At 39.8% G+C, this 18990-nt stretch overlaps 1 protein-coding gene across 3 annotated transcripts in view; it reads left to right on the top strand.

Annotated features, from left to right (window-relative positions):
- The window catches only part of dennd5a (DENN/MADD domain containing 5A), a 268461-nt gene that overhangs the window by 163325 nt on the left and 86146 nt on the right, over window positions 1-18990 (top strand). For all 3 annotated transcript variants that reach the window (XM_060838913.1, XM_060838915.1, XM_060838914.1), the window contains 2 exons: window positions 9909-10059; window positions 10900-10993. In XM_060838913.1, the coding sequence (XP_060694896.1) occupies window positions 9909-10059; window positions 10900-10993 (245 nt within the window). The remainder of the gene's footprint in view (window positions 1-9908; window positions 10060-10899; window positions 10994-18990) is intronic.

The raw sequence follows: 18990 nt of genomic DNA on the forward strand, positions 1-18990 counted from the left end.
ACCGAGTGGTTGACTTTGTTTACTTCGATTTTATTAAAGCCTTTGACAAGGTTCCGCATTGTAGAATAATTAGTAAAGTTAGATCAGATGAGATTTAGGATGAGCTTGCCAATTGGATACAAAATTGGCATAATGGCAGGAGACAGAGTGGTGCTGGAGGGTTGTTTTTTGGACTGGAGGCCTGTTGCCAGCAGTGTTCTGCAGGGATCAGTGCTGGGTCCATTTTTGTTTGTCTTTTACATAAATTTATTGAGATGAGAATATTGGAAGGCATGGTTAGAAAGTTTATAGATGACACCAAAATTGGTGGTATAGTGGACACTGAAGAAGGCTATCTAAGATTACAAAGAGATCTTGGGTCAAGGGACTGAGGAGTGGCAGGTGGAGTTTAACTTGGATAAATGCGAAGTATTGCGTCTTGGTAAAACAAACCAGGGCAAGACTTATACAATTAAAAGTAGGGCCTTGGGTAGTGTTGTAGAACAGAAAGACTTCGGGGTTCAGACACAATTCTTTGAAGTCTACATCACATGTAGATAGGGTGGTTAAGAAGGCTTTTAGCATGCCTGTCTTAATTGCTCAGACCTTGAGTATAGGAGTTGGGATGTTGGATTGAGGTAGTACAGGACGTTGGTGACGCCTCTTCTGGAGTATTGTGTCCAATTCTGGCTGCCCTGTTATAGGAAGGTATTATTGAGCTGGAGAGGGTTCAGAAAAGATTTACTATGATGATTCTGGGAATGGAAGGTTTGAGTTATAAGGTGAGGCTGGATAGGTTGGGACTTTTTTCACTGAAGCGTAGGAGTCATAGAGCTGATAGTATGAAAACAGACAATATGCTGACCAGATATCCTAAATTAATCTAGTTCCTTATGTCAGCATTTGGCCCATATCCCTCTTACACCTCTTATTCATATACCGATCCAGATGCCTTTTAAATGTTGTAATTGTGTCAGCCTTCACCACTTCCTCTGGCAGTTTATTCCTTATATGCCCCACCCTTTGTGTGAATAAGTTAGCCCTTAGGTCCCTTTTAAATCTTTACCCTCTGATCCTAAACCTATGCCCTCTAGTTTTTGACTTCCCGACCCTGGGGAAAAGACCTTGACTATTTATCTTATCCATGCTATTCGTGATTTTATAAACTTCGACAAGGTCGCCCCTCAGCCTCTGATGCTCCAAAGAAAATAGCCCCAGCCTATTCAGCATCTTGCAGTAACTCAAACCTTCTAACCCTGGCAACATTCTTGTAAATCTTTTCTGAATGATTTCAAGTTTCACAACATCTTTCCTACACCAGAACTAAATGCAGTGACCTATAAAGCTGCAACATGACTAGGGTTGAATGGTGACCAGATAGAGGTTTATAAAGTTGCAAGGAATATAGATAAGATGAATGGCAGGTGTCTTTTCCCTGGGGTGGGGCAGGACTATATTTTTAAGGTGAGGGGAGAAAGGTTTTAAGAAGATAGGGCATTGCATATAAAAGTTGGGAAGTTGTATTGCATTTACACAAGATGTTAGTGAGGCTGCACGTGAAGTATTGTTTTCAATTTTGGTCATCTTGTTGTAGGAAGGATGTTATTAAACTGGAAAGGGTGCAAAAGAAATTTGTTGTCTGGACTCTAATGTCTGAATTATAGGGAGAGGTTGGACAGGCTAGGACGTTTTTCTTCAGAGTATAGGAGACTGATGGGAGGACCTTTTATAGAGGTGCATAACATCATGAGAGGTATGGATTGAGTGAATGCACTCAGTCTTCTTCCCAGAGTTGGAGAATCAAGGACAAGAGGGCATCAGTTTAAGGTTAGAAGGGAAAGAATAAAAGGGAACCTATGGGACAACGTTTTTACACAGAGGGTGATACACATGGAATGAGCTGCTAGCAGAAATGGTTAAGGCGGGTACATTACCAATATTTAAAAGGCATTTGGACAAATATATGGATAGGCAAGGATTAGATCGATATGGGCCAATGCAGGGAAATGGGGGGGGGGGGGGGGGGGTGGTGGGGGGGGCAACCATATGTTTGGTTGGCAAATGAGGGACAACATCTTTACACAGAGTGGATTGTGTGGGATATCCAGGAACAGGACAAATGCACTTCCCTTTAATCAGAGAGATGTATTAAGAGACAAAATCGAGAGATTTAACCATATCTTCAATGGAAAAATAATTGTCAAAGTCTATAAGCATTCCAGAATTTAAGCCATGGTACACATCATCAATTCTTTTTTGGTAAACATTTTTATTGAGAAAAAAGATTTTAAATTTTCTACAAAATTACAAAATCACTACAAAATAGTATAACAACCTTTATAATATAATGACAATAACAGAAAACAAACTACTACTCTACTCCACAAACTACTGAAGAGAGAGAGGAAAAACAAAGTACAAAATGTACAATTCAATAAATAACTAAGAAAAAAATTAAACCAAGGCAAATTAAGTTATATTCAGCTAAGTTACTGCACTCAGTACAATCCTACCAAAGCTCCCCACCACCGGGAGCATTAGTAAGCAAACTACCCCAACCCAGGGGCTCCTGGACCCGCCAGACATAGCCCTCATGAGTACACAGAGGCCCTGAACAATTTAGCTGACAAGTCTGCATCTATATAATTCAGAAAGGGCCGCCATGTTCTATAAACAGTTTCATTTTCTGGTGCACCATACTCATAAGGAAGTCCATAACTAATCAGCGCTAGCCTGGAAGTCTCGGGGGATTCTCTGCCACCCAGCTCATTAGAATATTCTTCCTTGCTCAGAATGAAAGACTATTAAACAGTTTCTTCCCATATATATCCAAAGAGGGGAGATTTGGCAAACCCAAGAGGAGGGACACTTGACCCAACTTAACCTTAGTTCCCAAGACCTCTTCCAAAACAGTCACTATGACACCCCAATACCAACGAAGCTTGCGGCATGATCACATGGAATCAGTAAGAGTGTCAACATCTGTTTTACATTTGGGGCACATGGGGAACGCTCCTGTCTTAAATTTCACAAGCCGCTCCAGTGCCAAATGAGCTATGTGGAGTACCTTCAGTTGCATAGCCTGCGTCCTGTTACAAATTGCAATCTTCCTTACGTTCTCCCAAATATCCTCCCACACCTCTGACGAGATTTCCACCCCCAATTCCCAAGTCCACCTAGCCGCTCAATGTCCTTCAAAACAACATTACTTCCTAACAAGTGATAGAGGGTGCTGACCGAGAGAGTGCCGGTAGACAGGAGTACTGTCCTCTCCAAATCCGACCTATAGGGACTAACTTTTTCTGTATAAAGTCCTTAACCTGAAAGTAAAAAAGAGGTCCCTCCTGGATAGCTCATATTTCTGACTCAGCTGTTTGAAAGACATCATCACCCTTCAAATAAACCTCCCAAACAGGAGATTCCTCTAGACTCCCAGACCTTAAAGCCAGAGTCCAACAACCCTGGCCATAATCCTAACACTCCCACAATGGGAGTGAAAGGGGAAGTTTTTTGTAAGTTGACATCACTTGCCGCATCATTCGCCATGCTTTAACCATGTTAAGAAAAATCGGGTTTCTGCAATGGTCCATAACAGTCCTCATCTCGTCCGTAAACAACAAATTTATGAGGGGACATTTTGTCTGGGAGGCCTGGATGTCGAATCAAATTGACTTCAGGTCCTGGCAGGCTCAGTCGGCCACTTAGGGTAATAAGGAACTCAATTGATATTTCTTAAAGTCCAGGAAATCCAAACCTCCCATCCCCTGCGGAGGCTGCAATTTGTCCAGCTTAATAAGAGGCCACTTGTGATGCCAGATGAAAGATCCAAGCCAACTGTAAAGCCTCCATAGTGCTTCCTGAGGCAGCATTAAAGGGTGCATTCACATGGAATATAATAAGCGAGGAAGAACATGCATTTAGACCAGAGCTATTCTACCCAACCAAGATATCGGAAAATTCTTCCAGCGCTGAAGGCCTTGCCTTATCTTCTCTCGCAACAGTACAAAATTAGATTTATATCATTGAAGACCAGGGTGATAAAATTGCCGAAATACAGGAAATCTTCCTGTTCCCACCTGAAAGGGAAATGGTTTCCATCCCCAAAATCGGATATTCTAGTAAAGCCACACAAGCATGGTCTCCAAAGTTCATAAAATTAATTTTATACCCTGGAAATAAACCAAATAGATTAATCACTTGTATTAAACAAGGCACAGGTGTCATCGGATCAGTTAAAAAGAGAAGAACATCATCTGCATCGAGGCTAATCTTATGCCTGCCTGACCTTACTTCTGGGGCAATTATGTTGGACACTCTTGTCGGCTGCCTCTAATGATACGAAAATTATCCGGCCTTATATAGTAAGTGAGAACTGCTGCTTTCGGGTGGCCACCCACTTGGCAAAAAACCCTCCCAAGACTAAACCGCTCCAGTACATAAGAGGTATGAGCACTCCACCCCGTCAAACGCTTTCTCTGCATCCAGGGAGACTACCAAGCCTGGAATCGAACCTTGCTGGTTTACCTGGACCATGTTTAATACTCTTTTTAAATATTATTAGTAGACCTACGACCCTTGATAAAATTTGTCTGGTCCTCCTCTACAATGAAAGGCAAAACCCTCTCCAACATTAATGCCAGCATTTTTGACAGAATTTTAAAACCCACGTTCCGTAATGGGCCTGTACAAAGTGCAATCCTCTGGGGCTTTCCCTTTCTTAAGAATAGAAAAAAATTTGCTTTTGTCAGAGAGGATGGGAGGCAGTCCTGATTGTATGCGTCATTGTACATATCCCAGAGATCTATAAACTCCTTATAAAATCACTTTGAAGTCTGTCTGGGCCAGGTGCTTCACCATTCTGGAGCTGCCTCACCACCTCTAGTATTTCCTGGATTGTCAAGGGGCATTCAGAAAGGACCTGATCTGAAGTTACACCCGGAAGGTCCAGGATCTTTAAAAAAGGACTCCTTCTTCAACAATCTGTCCTCGCAGCCCTCTGAATTGTACAGCTCAGAGTAGAACTTATTAAATGCTGCGTTAATCTTTTTTGACTTTGCAAGTAAGAGTACAAGCACTCTCTCTGATGGATGTGATCAATTAGGGACATTCTTCTTTCTTGCCAGGTACACTAGAGATCTACCATACTCAAATAACCTCTGTTTCACAAAGCAATTTCCCTTTTTGCTGCTGTAAGGGCTGTAATCCGCTGCAATTTGGTTACAGACAGTCTGTCAAAGTGTGATGTTTCAGCTGCTTTGAGGTGAGCCTCGAGCAAACGCTGCTGCTCTCCCCTCTGCCGCTTCCGGGTCACCAAGTAAGAAATAATCCAACCCCGTGCAGAGGTCTTGGCAGTCTCCCAGAGGACTAATGGATTGCTGGCTGTACCCAAAATAATGTCCCAAAAGATTTCAACTTCCAGCGACAAAATACTGTACAAACTTGCCATTTTTCAAGAGGAAAGAGTCCATGAGCCAATTCCGGGAGCCTATCCCGTTACCATCGGCCTTGACCTCCATGTACACTGCTGCATGATCAGAAATTGCTATGTTCCCTATTTTGCAAGACAGCACTGAATTCAAAAAGATCAACGGGACAAAAAATATGTCAATTCTGGTGTGGTACTTATGTGGATTAATGAAAAAAGTGAAATCCCTACCTTCAGGGTGAAGACATCTCCACACATTCACCAATCCCAGCTCCCTGTTCGGGTCCACCAACTGCCTGGATTGCAGGGACATACCCACAAGACTTCTAGACATCCTGTCCACTTCGGTGTCAATAAGACGTTTAAAGTCTGTCCCTACAGTTGTATGATGTGCCCCAAGGGCCATCAATCTGGAAAGCGCATCCATTAAAGATTTGAGGGGATGTGCCGGGGGGCAATATACATTCAAAATCCCATATTCCTCTCCATGTATTAACGCTTTAAGAATTAGAAACCGCCCATATTCATCCTTAATTTCGTCTAACATTTGAAATGGGAGATTCTTCTGGGTGAGTATAACAACACCCTCTACTTTTTCGAATAAAAGGATGAGAAAAACACCTGTCCGAATTCTCCCTGTTGCAACTTCATGTGCTCCTTATCAGTTAAATGTGTTTCTTGCAGCAAGGTTACATCAACCCTCTCTTTCCTAAGGTTTGAAAGTATCTTTTCTCTCTTAATTGGTGAATGACTCCCCTTAACATTCCAGGTGCACCATATAAACGAATGGCTAGCCGAATCAGTCTGTGACCCTCACCCCCACCACCACCATGGAGGAAGAACCTCACCTCTAGCACGCAGAGTGAAAATAATAAACCATTTGTATAAATTTATAAATACAACTTCCAAAACTACTAAATCAAAACTTCTAATAGATACTTCTACAACATACCAACATATAACACAAATGATAGGAGACTTTTCCCCTTGCCCACAGGGGGCACAGATAGAACCCACTAACCCCTCCATGGCTCTTTCTAGCTGAAACTTTGCCCCTGCCCCAGACAACAGGAAGTATGAAAAAATACACACATCCTCCAACAAGAAAGTCAAAAGTGGGCACTCAAGTCGTCCCATCCATACTGTAACCCTAGGCACTCCTGGTAGAACAGAAATACAGAACCTCTTCCCACCTCCCTCAACCGCACCCCCCCTCCCCATCTCATACCAGAAGGGAAAAACAAAAGGAAATGATAAGAGAAAAGAAGACAAAGAGTGATATGTGGGGAGAAAGAAGGGAGAGGAGAGAGAAAAAGGCAAAAACATAATTATAACTCCCATGTATTTTTTTTAATGCCCCTGACAACCAGGTAAAGCAAATTACAAGGCAAAACAAAATAAACATTATTGTCCATATTAATCAAGTCAGCCAGTCTATTCTAAAGCATCCAGAAGCCCTTTGCCAAAGGGGTGAGTCAAAATTGAACATGGACCTTCAGCGGCTGAAACATAATATTACCGGATATCATACGGAATGCTGGATATTCAAGTCCCTCAGCTGCCTTTTTACCTAAAAAGCCTTCCTTTTATGAATCACAACTGTAGAAAAGTCTTGGAAAAGCTTAATTCGTGATCCTTTGTATATCAGAGCTGTGGATCCTTTCCCAATGCTCTAGAGGCTTCCAGCATCATTTGCTTATCTCTGTTGGGCTGGAGTTGCACTAGGATCGGTGGGGGGGGGCGCTGGTCCAATCCAGGCCTGCGCATTGTGACCCAGTTGGCCTGCTCAACCCGTACCCGGCCTGCCTCGACTTCCAGCCTCAAAGACTGCAGGAGCCATGTCTGTAACAAGCTGACGAGCTGGCCTTCTTCCTGTTCTGAAAGCTCTACCAGATGGATGTTCTTCTGATGGCCTCTATTTCTGAGGTCGTTGACCTGCTTCTCCAAGGCCGTACCCTGAAGGGCCTGGACCAATCCGCTGAGGATTCTACCGTGGTTTCAGAGGCTGTGGCCTGTTGCTCCCCACCATGCTGCCCAAGACACTGGATCTCCTGGTATCTGTCTGCAGCATGACCAAGATCAGTTCAAGCCTTGCCCGGGTCTCCTCCATCGCTGAATCGATCTGAGTTTCACAAACTTCGAGACCAGGCCATGCTCCATAGGTAAGTCCCCTGTGGCGATCACTGAGGCCGATGCTACGGCCACAGGCATTTCCGTTGTTGTGGGGGGGGTGTCCCTGCTTGCTGCGATCCTCGTGGTCCCTACCCTTTGGTTATTTTCCTATTTTAAATTAACACTGAACAATTCTAGGGGTCAAAAAATACTATTACCACATTGAGTAATAAAGGGAGAGTGAGCGCAACACTTTGGGTTCTGGTGCAGAGCTCAGCAGGGCAAACTTACTGGTTGCCTCCATCTTGAATCTCCATCAGCAATATTTAACTTTGTCTTCAGGTTTCTCACGTTCATAGGCTGAAGGTGTTGCTTGCGTTGGTCCTTTCGCCAAATTTCTATCTGTTTAGTTATCTAAACTTAAGTATTCCTAAGGAAATTCCGATGGCACGGGGAATCAAAGATTTGGCACTTCTTGTAAATATTTTTATGTTGAGTTCACGGCGGCAGGGAGTGAGATGCCAAACACTTTTGTGAACTTTGATTCAAGGCTGAGTTTATGAACATGAAAGCAAGTTAATTGCCACACGAGATATTACAGAAAATTACAACAAACAAGCAATTCTGAAATGAATTATCTGGGTAATCTTCCAGTTTTCCCTAACAAGATATTGAAATTGCCTTTAATTTTTGGCCAAGTACTATTGTTTCCAACCTGTTACAGAGACATGAATAAGAAAAATTGATGTGTGCAGAGACAGTAAAGTGAAGTATTGTATTTATTTTGCACAATTTGTTATATACTTCTCATATCAATTGTACTGAGAATTGAAATTTGTTTTCACCAAACTTTCACATGCTTCTGCCTCTTTTCACACCTCACAATTAGGCTAACTGTTCTATTTGAACAAACTGTGTAGAAGTTTAAGACCATGGTGCTTTAATCCTTTATCTTGTTGTTTCAGATGAACTAATTTTTTAAAAAGTTTGAAAATAATGACTTAATAGCCTCAATGCCTCAGGTTGTTGGAATGGAAAACTGCAATGTTCATTTGCTAATTACAGTAATTCTTCTGCATTAGGGTGCTGTGGTGTGAAACTCCATTTTTAAGCATTTTACTTTGCTTGTACAATCAGGAATTTGTTGACATTTTACACACAGTGCTTCTGGTTTCTCTGACTCCAGTTATTTTATCAGTTTGAATTCCAATTTGAGGTAGCAAAGAGACAATGGTGGCATGTACCCTTGCAAAGTGCAGAAGAAGACTGAACTCCGTCCTGCACTGATAAGCATCGTGCTTTACATGGGACAGAGCACTGATCCAGGGTGCAATTTGGAGAAGGTTGGGATGTGACTTGATAGATGTGTTTAAAGTCATGGTGGCTTTAGACAGAGTAGGTAGAGAGAACTGTTATTCATGTTGAGATCCAAAGGACAGCCATGTGAATGGCAAGATGTAAAAAAAAAATTTTTTGTGCAATGAGTATTTAGTGTGTGGAATTCATTGCCTGAGAGTGTGCTGGAGGCAAATTCAACTGTGACTTTAAAAGAAGAAATGGATACATGCCTGAAGAGAAGAAATTTTATGGACTATGAGGAAAGGGCAGAAGGCTTGCATAAACTAAGTTGCTCTTGCACAGAGCCATCACACAAACACATTGGCCTGCCTGACCTTCATCTGTTTTGCAACAGACGAACTGTTGTGACTGAAGGATTTCAACTATTTTCCTTCTTATTTTATTTCCCTGTCTCATTACTTTTCCTGTTCCATTCATCTTCTTTCCTCCTTCCTTTTCCCACAGTTTGTTCCATTTTTCAACTCTCATCATTTTTTTCTGAGGTAATAGGATCACATATAGTATCTTGACTGCTGCACTGTCTGAGATCAGCTAATTATAATTTGTTGGGATTAAAACTGCAATCATTTGGCTTGTGACCTGGTACTGCTCATAAGGACATCTACCTAATTAGCAGCCTCATTTCAAAACCATTTTCATTAGGACAAAACTTTAGAGCATTAGTGTTCCACCAGTGACTGTTGTAACAGTTGTTAACAGTGTCATCCGAAAACAGCAATCAAACTAAATCCTTAAAGATATTTAATTTAATCTTTGCATGAATAATCCACTCAATAATACGCTTTGCTGTGTCAAAATTGAAATTATGAGCTAATAGAATCTGGTGAGAATATAATTGCATGATATTTGTGTTAATTAATTATGAACAATTAATTGCACTGCTTGTGCTAGGATTCAGTAAAATACTGCAAATCTTTGAAATGATTAATTTTCTACTTTTGCTTAATGGGCACAAACAAAGTATTTGTCATTATTTTTGTGCCAACATAATTGATTTGTGTTCTCTATTGTGGATATTACTTGTTCTCTGCAGAGAAGGCAATTGAAATGAGACTTGCAAAAATTGACCATGCTGCTGTGCACCCTCACCTGCTGGATATGAAGATTGGCCAGGGGAAATATGAATTTGGATTCTTTCCCAAACTGCAGTCAGATGTGCTTTCCTCTTCACCAGCCAGCAATAAGTGAGTATGTCTGATTTATCCCAGATTATGTGGATTGCTAAATTAGATTTTCCTATTTTTCTGCATTCAGTGCATGTTCCTCTGTTTCTGTTCAATTTAACAGAATCTTGTCCTGCACTAATACAAATATATAAAATGTATAAAAAACAATGTTTTGATGTCTGCACATCACACTTCTGACAAAATTACCACTGAATTAAGTTAATTAGTAGAACTGGCTCAAAGGTCTAAACAGCATCCTCGTTCTCCTATTTCTTACAACCTACAAGACCCTAAAGTGATCTGAGTTTTCATTAAAGATTTTAAATTGTGTTCCTGGTTGATTGATTAACCAAATTTTGTGTTTCACTGTTCCTGATTGAATCATATTTCATCTCCATAAAATAGCATTCATAACAGATGAGACAGATACCATATCACATGGACGTAAGAAGGATAGATGTAAACACTCAATGGAATAATATTCAGGATATCTGAAAAAAAACAGTCTTGATTAATCAATTATTTGTTTTGATTTTTTATAATCAAAGGACAAGCTCAATGAAATTACTTGCATCTTTTAATTAATTTTTGGCTACCATATGATTTTTATTCAATCTTGAAAAAATATAAGAGTCCATGAACAGTCATACTGTTGAAGTGACTGTTATTAGAATATTATATTATGCAACACAAATTCCCAGCTCGGCGAACAGAACCACAACAACGAGCACCCAAGCTACAAATCTTCTCACAAACTTAGAATATTATACCTTTTGAGGATATGGCAGTAAATTGGAAAGCAGATATGCAATTATTTGTTGATAGTTTTGCTCTAATACTTTTAAGTCTTTTTTTAAGGTGGGTAAAGCGGAGTGCACCTGCGCAGTGGAGACGAAAGGACAGACAAAAGCAACATACAGAACATCTGCATCTGGACAATGATCAAAGAGAGGTCAGTAATTTCTTTTGCAATTTTCTATTTGGGATTTTTGGCAACGAGCTATTTTTAAAGGAAAAGCTTAATACTTCAGACTTTAGTGCTGCGTAGTTTTTAGCTAATGAATCACTTAACAAATTTCTTGATGAGCTTCTAGTTGCTTGTGGCATTTTTAGCCGATTTAAATTAAAGCTTATAACATGATCAGAAATAGGCTTGGACTCTAAAGGGATTCAATTTGCTTCACACACTATTTTTAATACACTAGTTAATGTGTTTGTAGACATTTTCTCCATTGTTCCCCTCTCATGTTAGCTATGTTTAAAGTAAGTTTGTGCATTTCTTTAGGAACATCACATTGTAGGATCTTCAAAAACAATGCAGTATTACTGTGCACAATTGTATATTCAATCAAATGCACGCTGACTTTAGAGTGCATGGTAAATCGTTAGATTAGTGAATAATTCAGACAATATATAATGAATTCAATGTTTAAGTATATTAATTCACAAAAACTTACCATGTGACAAAACAATAATGTTAAGAATCTACATGGAGATATAATCAGTTGGTATAAGTGGAGTACCATTTTACTTTTATCTACACAGCCAACTTGAAAAGGACTTTGGAGAGGAAAAAATGTCTATTCACTTGTACAGAGAATACATTTGGGCCATTAGTCATAACATTGTAGAGTAGTTTCAGTGCAGAATGAAGCAATTTGGCCCATTAAATCTATGCCATTTCGTGTAAAGATAATTTAATTAGACCCACAATCCAGCCCTCTTCCCAAAGTCCAATTTTTTTCCCCCTTCAAGCGCTCATCCAAGTTACTTTTGAAAGATACAACTGAATCTGTCTCGCATTCATTTTTCAGCCAATGCGTTCAGATCTCCTAATTCAGGTATCCTCTTCACAACAGGTTTAAGTATAGATATGGAGACTAAACTTTTCTATCATTTGGGACTAAAGTTATAGAGTCATAGCGATATACAGCATGGAAACAGACCCTTCAGTCCTACTCGTCCATGCCGACCAGATATCCCAACCCAATCTAGTCCCACCTGCCAGCATCTGGCCGATATCCCTCCAAACTCTTCCTATTCATGTACCCATCCAAATGCCTTTTAAATGTTGCAATTGTACTAGCCTCTACCACTTCCTCTGGCAGCTCATTCCATACACGTACCACCCTCTGCGTGAAAAGGTTGCCCCATAGGTCTCTTTTATATCTTTCCCCTCTCACCCTAAATCTACGCCTTCTAGTTCTGGTCTCCCCCACCCCCAGGGAAAAGACTTTGTCTATTTATCCTACCTATGCTCCTCATGATTTTGTAAACTTCTATAAGGTCACCCCTCATCCTCTGACGCTCCAGGAAAAGCAGTCCCAGCTTGTTCAGCCTCTCTCTCAAGCTCAAATCCTCCAACCCTGGCAACATCCTTGTAAATCTTTTCTGAACCCTTTCAAGTTTCACAACATCCTCCTGCTAGGAAGGAGACCAGAATTGCACACAATATTCCAACAGTGGCCTAACCAATGTCCTGTCCAGCCGCGACATGAACTCCCTACTCCTGTACTCAACACTTTGACCAATAAAGGAAAGCATACAAAACACCTTCTTCACTATCCTATCTACCTGGGGCAGCACAGTGGCTCAGTGGTTAGCACTGCTGTCTCACAGCACCAGGGACCCGGTTCAATTCCTGCCTCGGGTAACTGTCTGTGTGGAGTTTGCATGTTTTCTCTGTGTCTGCGTGGGTTTCCTCTGGGTGCTCCGGTTTTCTTCTACAGCCCAAAGATTTGCAAGTTAGGTGAATTGGCCATGCTAAATTGGCTGTAGTGTTAGGTGCAGGGGTTAATGTAGGGGAATGGGTCTGGATGGGTTGCGCTTTTAAGGGTCGGTGTGGACTTGTTGGGCCGAAGGGCCTGTTTCCACACTGGAGGGAAATTCTTTATCTGATCTCAGTTCTATTTTTACTTATTAGGCAACTTGTTCTGTTTATGCTTTCTGTAAATCTTCACGTTCGTGGTCTTTTTTTATCTGCTTTTCTTTATAATGTTGAAAATTTGCTTGTACTGCTTTATTTCTTTTTCTTTTGTTACTCTGGTTGGCTTTCTGTGTCTTGCTTGCATGTTCTTGTCTCATCAGTATGTGGATTGTCTGTCGCCAAGACTGGAGATCGTATTGTATTTCAACATGTACAGGCATAAGCAGACCACTAGGACCTCTATAAAATCTGGGTCTGAGTTACCTTCCAGGGGCTCACTTCAGTCAAATAGTACCTTTGTCTATGTTTCTGGTCATTGCATACATCCTTCAAAACTTTGATAAGTCCATTAGTGATAATGTTTATGATAGCAATTTTTAAGAAGACTTGTAGCTCAGGTTGATGATAAGTCTGTAAATTAGCTCGCTGAGCATGAAGGTTTGTTTTCAGATATTTCATCACAATACTAGGTAACGTCATCAGTGAGAGTCCCTGGTGAAGTGCTGGTGGTAGATCTATACAACATTTTCAAGAACCCAAAAGTATCCAAAAAATACAATCCGTTGATTCCTCAAAAACAAACCCAAACAAACAGACACATCACAACCAAAAACTATAGCCACATTACCTTACATCAAAGATGTATCAGAAATGACTTCCAGACTATTCAGATCCGTTGGCATCATGATAGCCCACAAACCTATCAACGCACTTAAGCAGCGACTAATGAACCTAAACGATCCATTAGATACCACCAGCAAAACTAATGTCATTTACAAGATACTGTGCAAGAACTGTTAGATGAACACCAATTGGCCACCAAAAGACTCGTGCCACTCTCACTAGTTTCCATACGGACGAAGAAGGACACCATTTTGACTGGGACAACACACACATCCTAGGACAGGCAAAACAAAGACACACATGAAAATTCTTAGAGACATGGAATTCTAACAAGAACTCCATCAATAAACACATCGACTGAGATCCTACCAACCTTTCCTTGGGGAAAAAAGAACTGGAAATGACATCACCCACTTAAGAAACCAAGACCTATAAATCGAGAGATGGGAAATACCACCAGCACTTTGCCAGAGACTCTCACTGATGTTACATAGTATGTGCTGAAGCATCTGAAAACATCTTTCAAGCTTTGCAAGCAAACTTACATCCACAATATCTCAACTTTACTCGTGGCTTGTGAGTGAAGAGAGCAAATTTTTGCTAACACACAAGCTATCTTCTCTTATTTCAACAATCACCAGCATCTGTTGCATGCTTGATTTCCCTTTATTTTCAGAATTCTCTTAATATATACTGTATTTTGAATTATCTGATTACAATAAACTTCATCACATTTATCAGTAGAGTGAAGTGTGCCAAAACTGCATCCCCCCAGTTCCCTAGAAAGAATTGGCCAATTGTACTCGTGACGTTCCTCTTCAGATTCTTGATTTGTTATTGCAGTGTTTTTTTTTCTCCTTCCTTTATTTTTTAATCTCTGCCTGTTCTGTTAATGTGTCCTTAACTGACTTGATTAAAGATGATGTGGACATAATATTGAAAATTGTGTTTTTTTTCCCTTTCACTGGGACTGCTTGTCCTGCAACTACTCATGCTTTTCTAGCGCCTAGTACAGATTCTAGCCCTCCTTTAGACATCATCGTATTTGACTCTGCCAATATTTTAGTGAGTGATATTCTGAGCCCCCATCTAAGTTTCTGAGTGCAATGTCTGATGCTACTTTTACAGTTTGATGGTTATCTTTCTTGGAAATGACCTTCTCAATTTTATACCACTGGGCTAAAAAATTGACATGGGTGCAAGTGTGGAGCGGAGGATCCTGAAAGAGAACTGTTGCTGGTGTTTTTTGAATCTGTAGTCTGTACTATTTGTACAGACAATGACTGCAGATGCTGGAAACCAGATTTTAACCCTACTGCGAATCCTCTTGCAAGGATGCCTGCCTTGAAGAAGTTTTCCTCCTCTCTCTACAAGAATCTCAGGGAGTCCCTCTCCCACTGCAACTCCCAGGTCATTTCCTCTGCCCTGAAGTTCTTCAACCATGTCGTGAAACAAACTCGGTACCATAGCCACATTTGCTTCCTCAGTGCCTGCCTCCAAAACCAACTCATCCCACACGGACTCCGAACCACCTTTAAACCAGCAGAGTTTGGACCCGAACAGGACAAACAGTACAGACTACAGATTCAAAAACACCAGCAACAGTTCTCTTTCAGGATCCTCCGCTCCACACTTGCAGCAATGCGCCGGCACGTAACCTCTCCTATTCCTGATGAAGGGCTTTTGCCCGAAACGTCGGTTTCGCTGCTCATTGGATGCTGTTTGAACTGCTGTGCTCTTCCAGCACCACTGATCCAGAATCTAGTTTCCAGCATCTGCAGTCATTGTTTTTACCCTAAAAAATTGACATTCCCATTTTACCCTATTGGTTCTTTTTCAAGGAAACATTCTCCCATGTTTTGCACTGCAGCCAATCTCAATTTGCTTTAGTTTACCCTGAGAACAATTACACCTCCTTAAATACCCAAAGGACTGAAGTGCATTTGTAGTGTCATGCCATTCTAATTACTGCACCATAAATTCATCCCCTAGTTCAGATCTATGAATTGGCTTTTTACCTGCTGTTCTAAATGCAGATTTCTCTATGTAATGGGTGATGAAAGAAGCGCACTCCATTTCTTTTGCATCAATATTTGATACAATGTCCCAATAGATATTATGAATAACCTACTTGGAGTACTAAATTGTTGTGATTTAAAAACCATTTTGAGTCTTGGTACAGCTCCTCTCGAGTTTATTTACAAGTGTAAGATGAAGAAATATGCATATGCTTACTGAATTGGCTACATTTCCCTTTATGCTTGGTGAACATGCTCATTGCTACATATCCATTCTATGGAAAAAAGTGTGCATTTAAATATCATTCTTAATCAGTTGTCTCACTTTTGGAAGAGGCTTTTGTGCAGCCCAATATTGTCATAAGTTGAATCGTTTGTTTCAGTGCCAGAAACACTTTGTAATCAAGCTATGTAAAATCCTCCCTTTAACTTGCTTAAACAGCAGGAAGAATTAGGATGAGCTGATTTTCTGCATTTTAAAAGAAATTAGTTTTTCGATGAATGAAATTGAACAGTAAATCCACAAAGGAAAACTGTGGTGATAACATATCAGTTATACTGTAGCTATTTTCAAGAAAATCATCCCAGTTGATGGTAATCTCGGGCAAATGAGATCCCAAAGTGAAACCTAGTTTGATAGATCATTACTTTTATTTTTGTTGTTAGTTACTAAGCTAGTCACTGAAGATATTCACATGAGGCTGCCAATGTTCTTTTACAAAAGGACATAAGCTTCCTACACAAAAGAGAAAAGTCAAATAAAGCCACATATAATAAACTTTAGAAGGATCTTAGCATAATCAGCAAAAAATTCAACTCTTTTTCTCAACAATATCCTTTACAGATACTTAATCCCAGTGAAGTATCACAATTAGTTTAACTACTAACAACTATTTGTTTTTGAACTTATGCTTTGAGTTTTGGTGGCCAAGAGACCTCTTTCCAGTTCTGAAAACCTGGCTTCCTTTTCAGTTCTGGCAGCCAGAAGATTTCTGCAGACTCTGGAGATTCTACAAAGACTCCAAAAACATGGATTATTTTCCTTAATGCAACCAACAAGGTTTCCTTTTCTTCTGAGTTGATTCTTTTCAAACTACAAGTGACCATATTTCTGTATGTTATAAACCTGGACGATGTAAGTAGTTGATAAATTAGCTCCAGAGGGAGCTTGCTAGGTATTTAACCTAAGTTACATGCTTTCTTCGAAATGATATATTAAGTACACTGTTCCAACTGACTTTGACCTCTTTCAAAAATAAAAGTTAGCTTCATAGAATTCAAACTAAATTCCTAAATTCCCAAATAATATATTATATGCCCTTGTCATAATAGTATCAAGCCATCAAAAGTTCAAGATTTTTAACTTAATTATACATTTGAAGTGCAAAATTAAAAAATGCACCTCACCTCGCATACTGCATTCGTATAAAACCCACCGTTTCTTGAACAGATTCTCCTTGATTTTCTTTTGTAAATTTGCTGTTTGTGTTGTGCTCCCAGCATTGTCTCTTGTTTAGTAATTACCAAAGTACTCAACTCTTTGGGACTGTGTAAAATGTCTATAGCTTAATTCATATTATGCCTGGGGTGTAACAGGGCAAAGAAATTGTCAGTACATTATACAGTACAACACAATACAGCATAAATACTGGCCTTTCTGCCCACCAAGCCTGCACAAATTCCTAATCTTTATTTAGACCCACTACGTATAGTTAGAAAATTTTTTCTAATGACATTTCAGATCTTCCATTGTTTTTTGGATTTGGGATCTGAAGGAAAAGATTTAAAAACATATTTGCAGTGGTTCCACAAAATATAAAAACCCACTTTACACAAACTAGGTACAAGAGTCCAATCATTTTTTGCATACAACCTTGTCCACAACTGGAAATACTTGTTCGGTGTACAGTTTGCTGCCAATTCTTGGGTTAACATGTACAATGGCACGATTGAAATGAAAGAAGATAAGTGGGAGAGTTTAACTGCAGTATTGAAGGTTACTGCAGAATTTGTTCTTGTATTTCTTTTTGGTGAGTGTTCCCTGTCACTACATCTGAACTTTTCTTTTGAAAGCCAGTCTAGACATTTATTGCTGTTAGTTGATTTGGAGGGGCAGATTTTCCACTGGCCAGGCAGTTGTAAAGCTAGCATAGGTAAGAGTTACACATGGGGACTGTGGAATTGTGTTCAAATAACGGCTAAAATTGGTACTTTTTATGATATTGACACCTATTCAGAAGTAGCTTTTGATGTAGAAATAGGCCTGAGAGGGATTTATGAAAGGGATGTTTAATTTTAGGCAACGTTAAAAATGTGGAAAATAGCCTCTTTATTCCGAAAACGTAAGTAGCACAATTTCAAGGCAGCTAGAGAATCCTGAAATACAGTTCTTACAAGACACCCTTTATATACATTTCTTACTTAGTTTAAAATTCCATTACTATGTTGTTACATTGTTTGTTTTTTTATCGTACACAAAGGTTTGAAGGGTTTCTGTCTTCTGAGACAGGTGATGGGTTAGAACATGTGCTAAGTACTGGCTGCTACTCCTGATCAGATTAAGAGTGTCTGTCCTGTTAGCTTAATTAAGAGGTGTTAGTTCTTTTAAGTTAAAAAACTAGGCCTATATCGTTCAAATGAGTTACCTGTACTTCATAAAAGAATAAAGGATATTACACTGATCACTTCAGCTGGATTGTGAGATTTGTTTATTGTTTTCTGGTGTGAGTTCCATTCATTCATGCAAATTCGCATAAGCACTGTTTTAACAGTTCCTTCAAGAGATAACAGCCCAGTTAAAAGGTATTTAACAAGTACATACTAAATGGGGAAAATGTTTGGTGTTCTGTAACCTATTCGGGTCTGAGAGACAGTTGGTAAGGGCTGTCTAATTTTATAATCTTTAGTAGATGGGGATGGTACTTTTTATGATATTGACACCTATTCAGAAGTAGCTTTTGATGTAGAAATAGGCCTGAGAGGGATTTATGAAAGCGATGTTTAATTTTAGTCAGAGTTAAAAATCACACAACACCAGGTTATAGTCCAACAGGTTTAATTGGAAGCATACTAGCTTTTGGAGCGCCGCTCCATCTTCACGTGATCACCTGATGAAGGAGCGGTGCTCCGAGAGCTAGTGTGCTTCCAATTAAACCTGTTGGACTATAACCTGGTGTTGCGTGATTTTTAACTTTGTACACCCCAGTCCAACACTGGTATCTCCAAATCATTAATTTTAGTCTATATTGTAATAGTAAAACATACTACAAAATGCAGTTATGTAAATGAATGAATGAAACCATGTAAACGACAGGTTAGTAAAGGGTAATGAATGAATGAACTTTAAACCCAGTATTAATAAATATAACCAGCTGGTGAGTG

The sequence above is a fragment of the Hemiscyllium ocellatum genome, chromosome 18 (genome assembly GCF_020745735.1).
Source record: "Hemiscyllium ocellatum isolate sHemOce1 chromosome 18, sHemOce1.pat.X.cur, whole genome shotgun sequence".
Lineage (NCBI taxonomy): Eukaryota > Metazoa > Chordata > Chondrichthyes > Orectolobiformes > Hemiscylliidae > Hemiscyllium > Hemiscyllium ocellatum.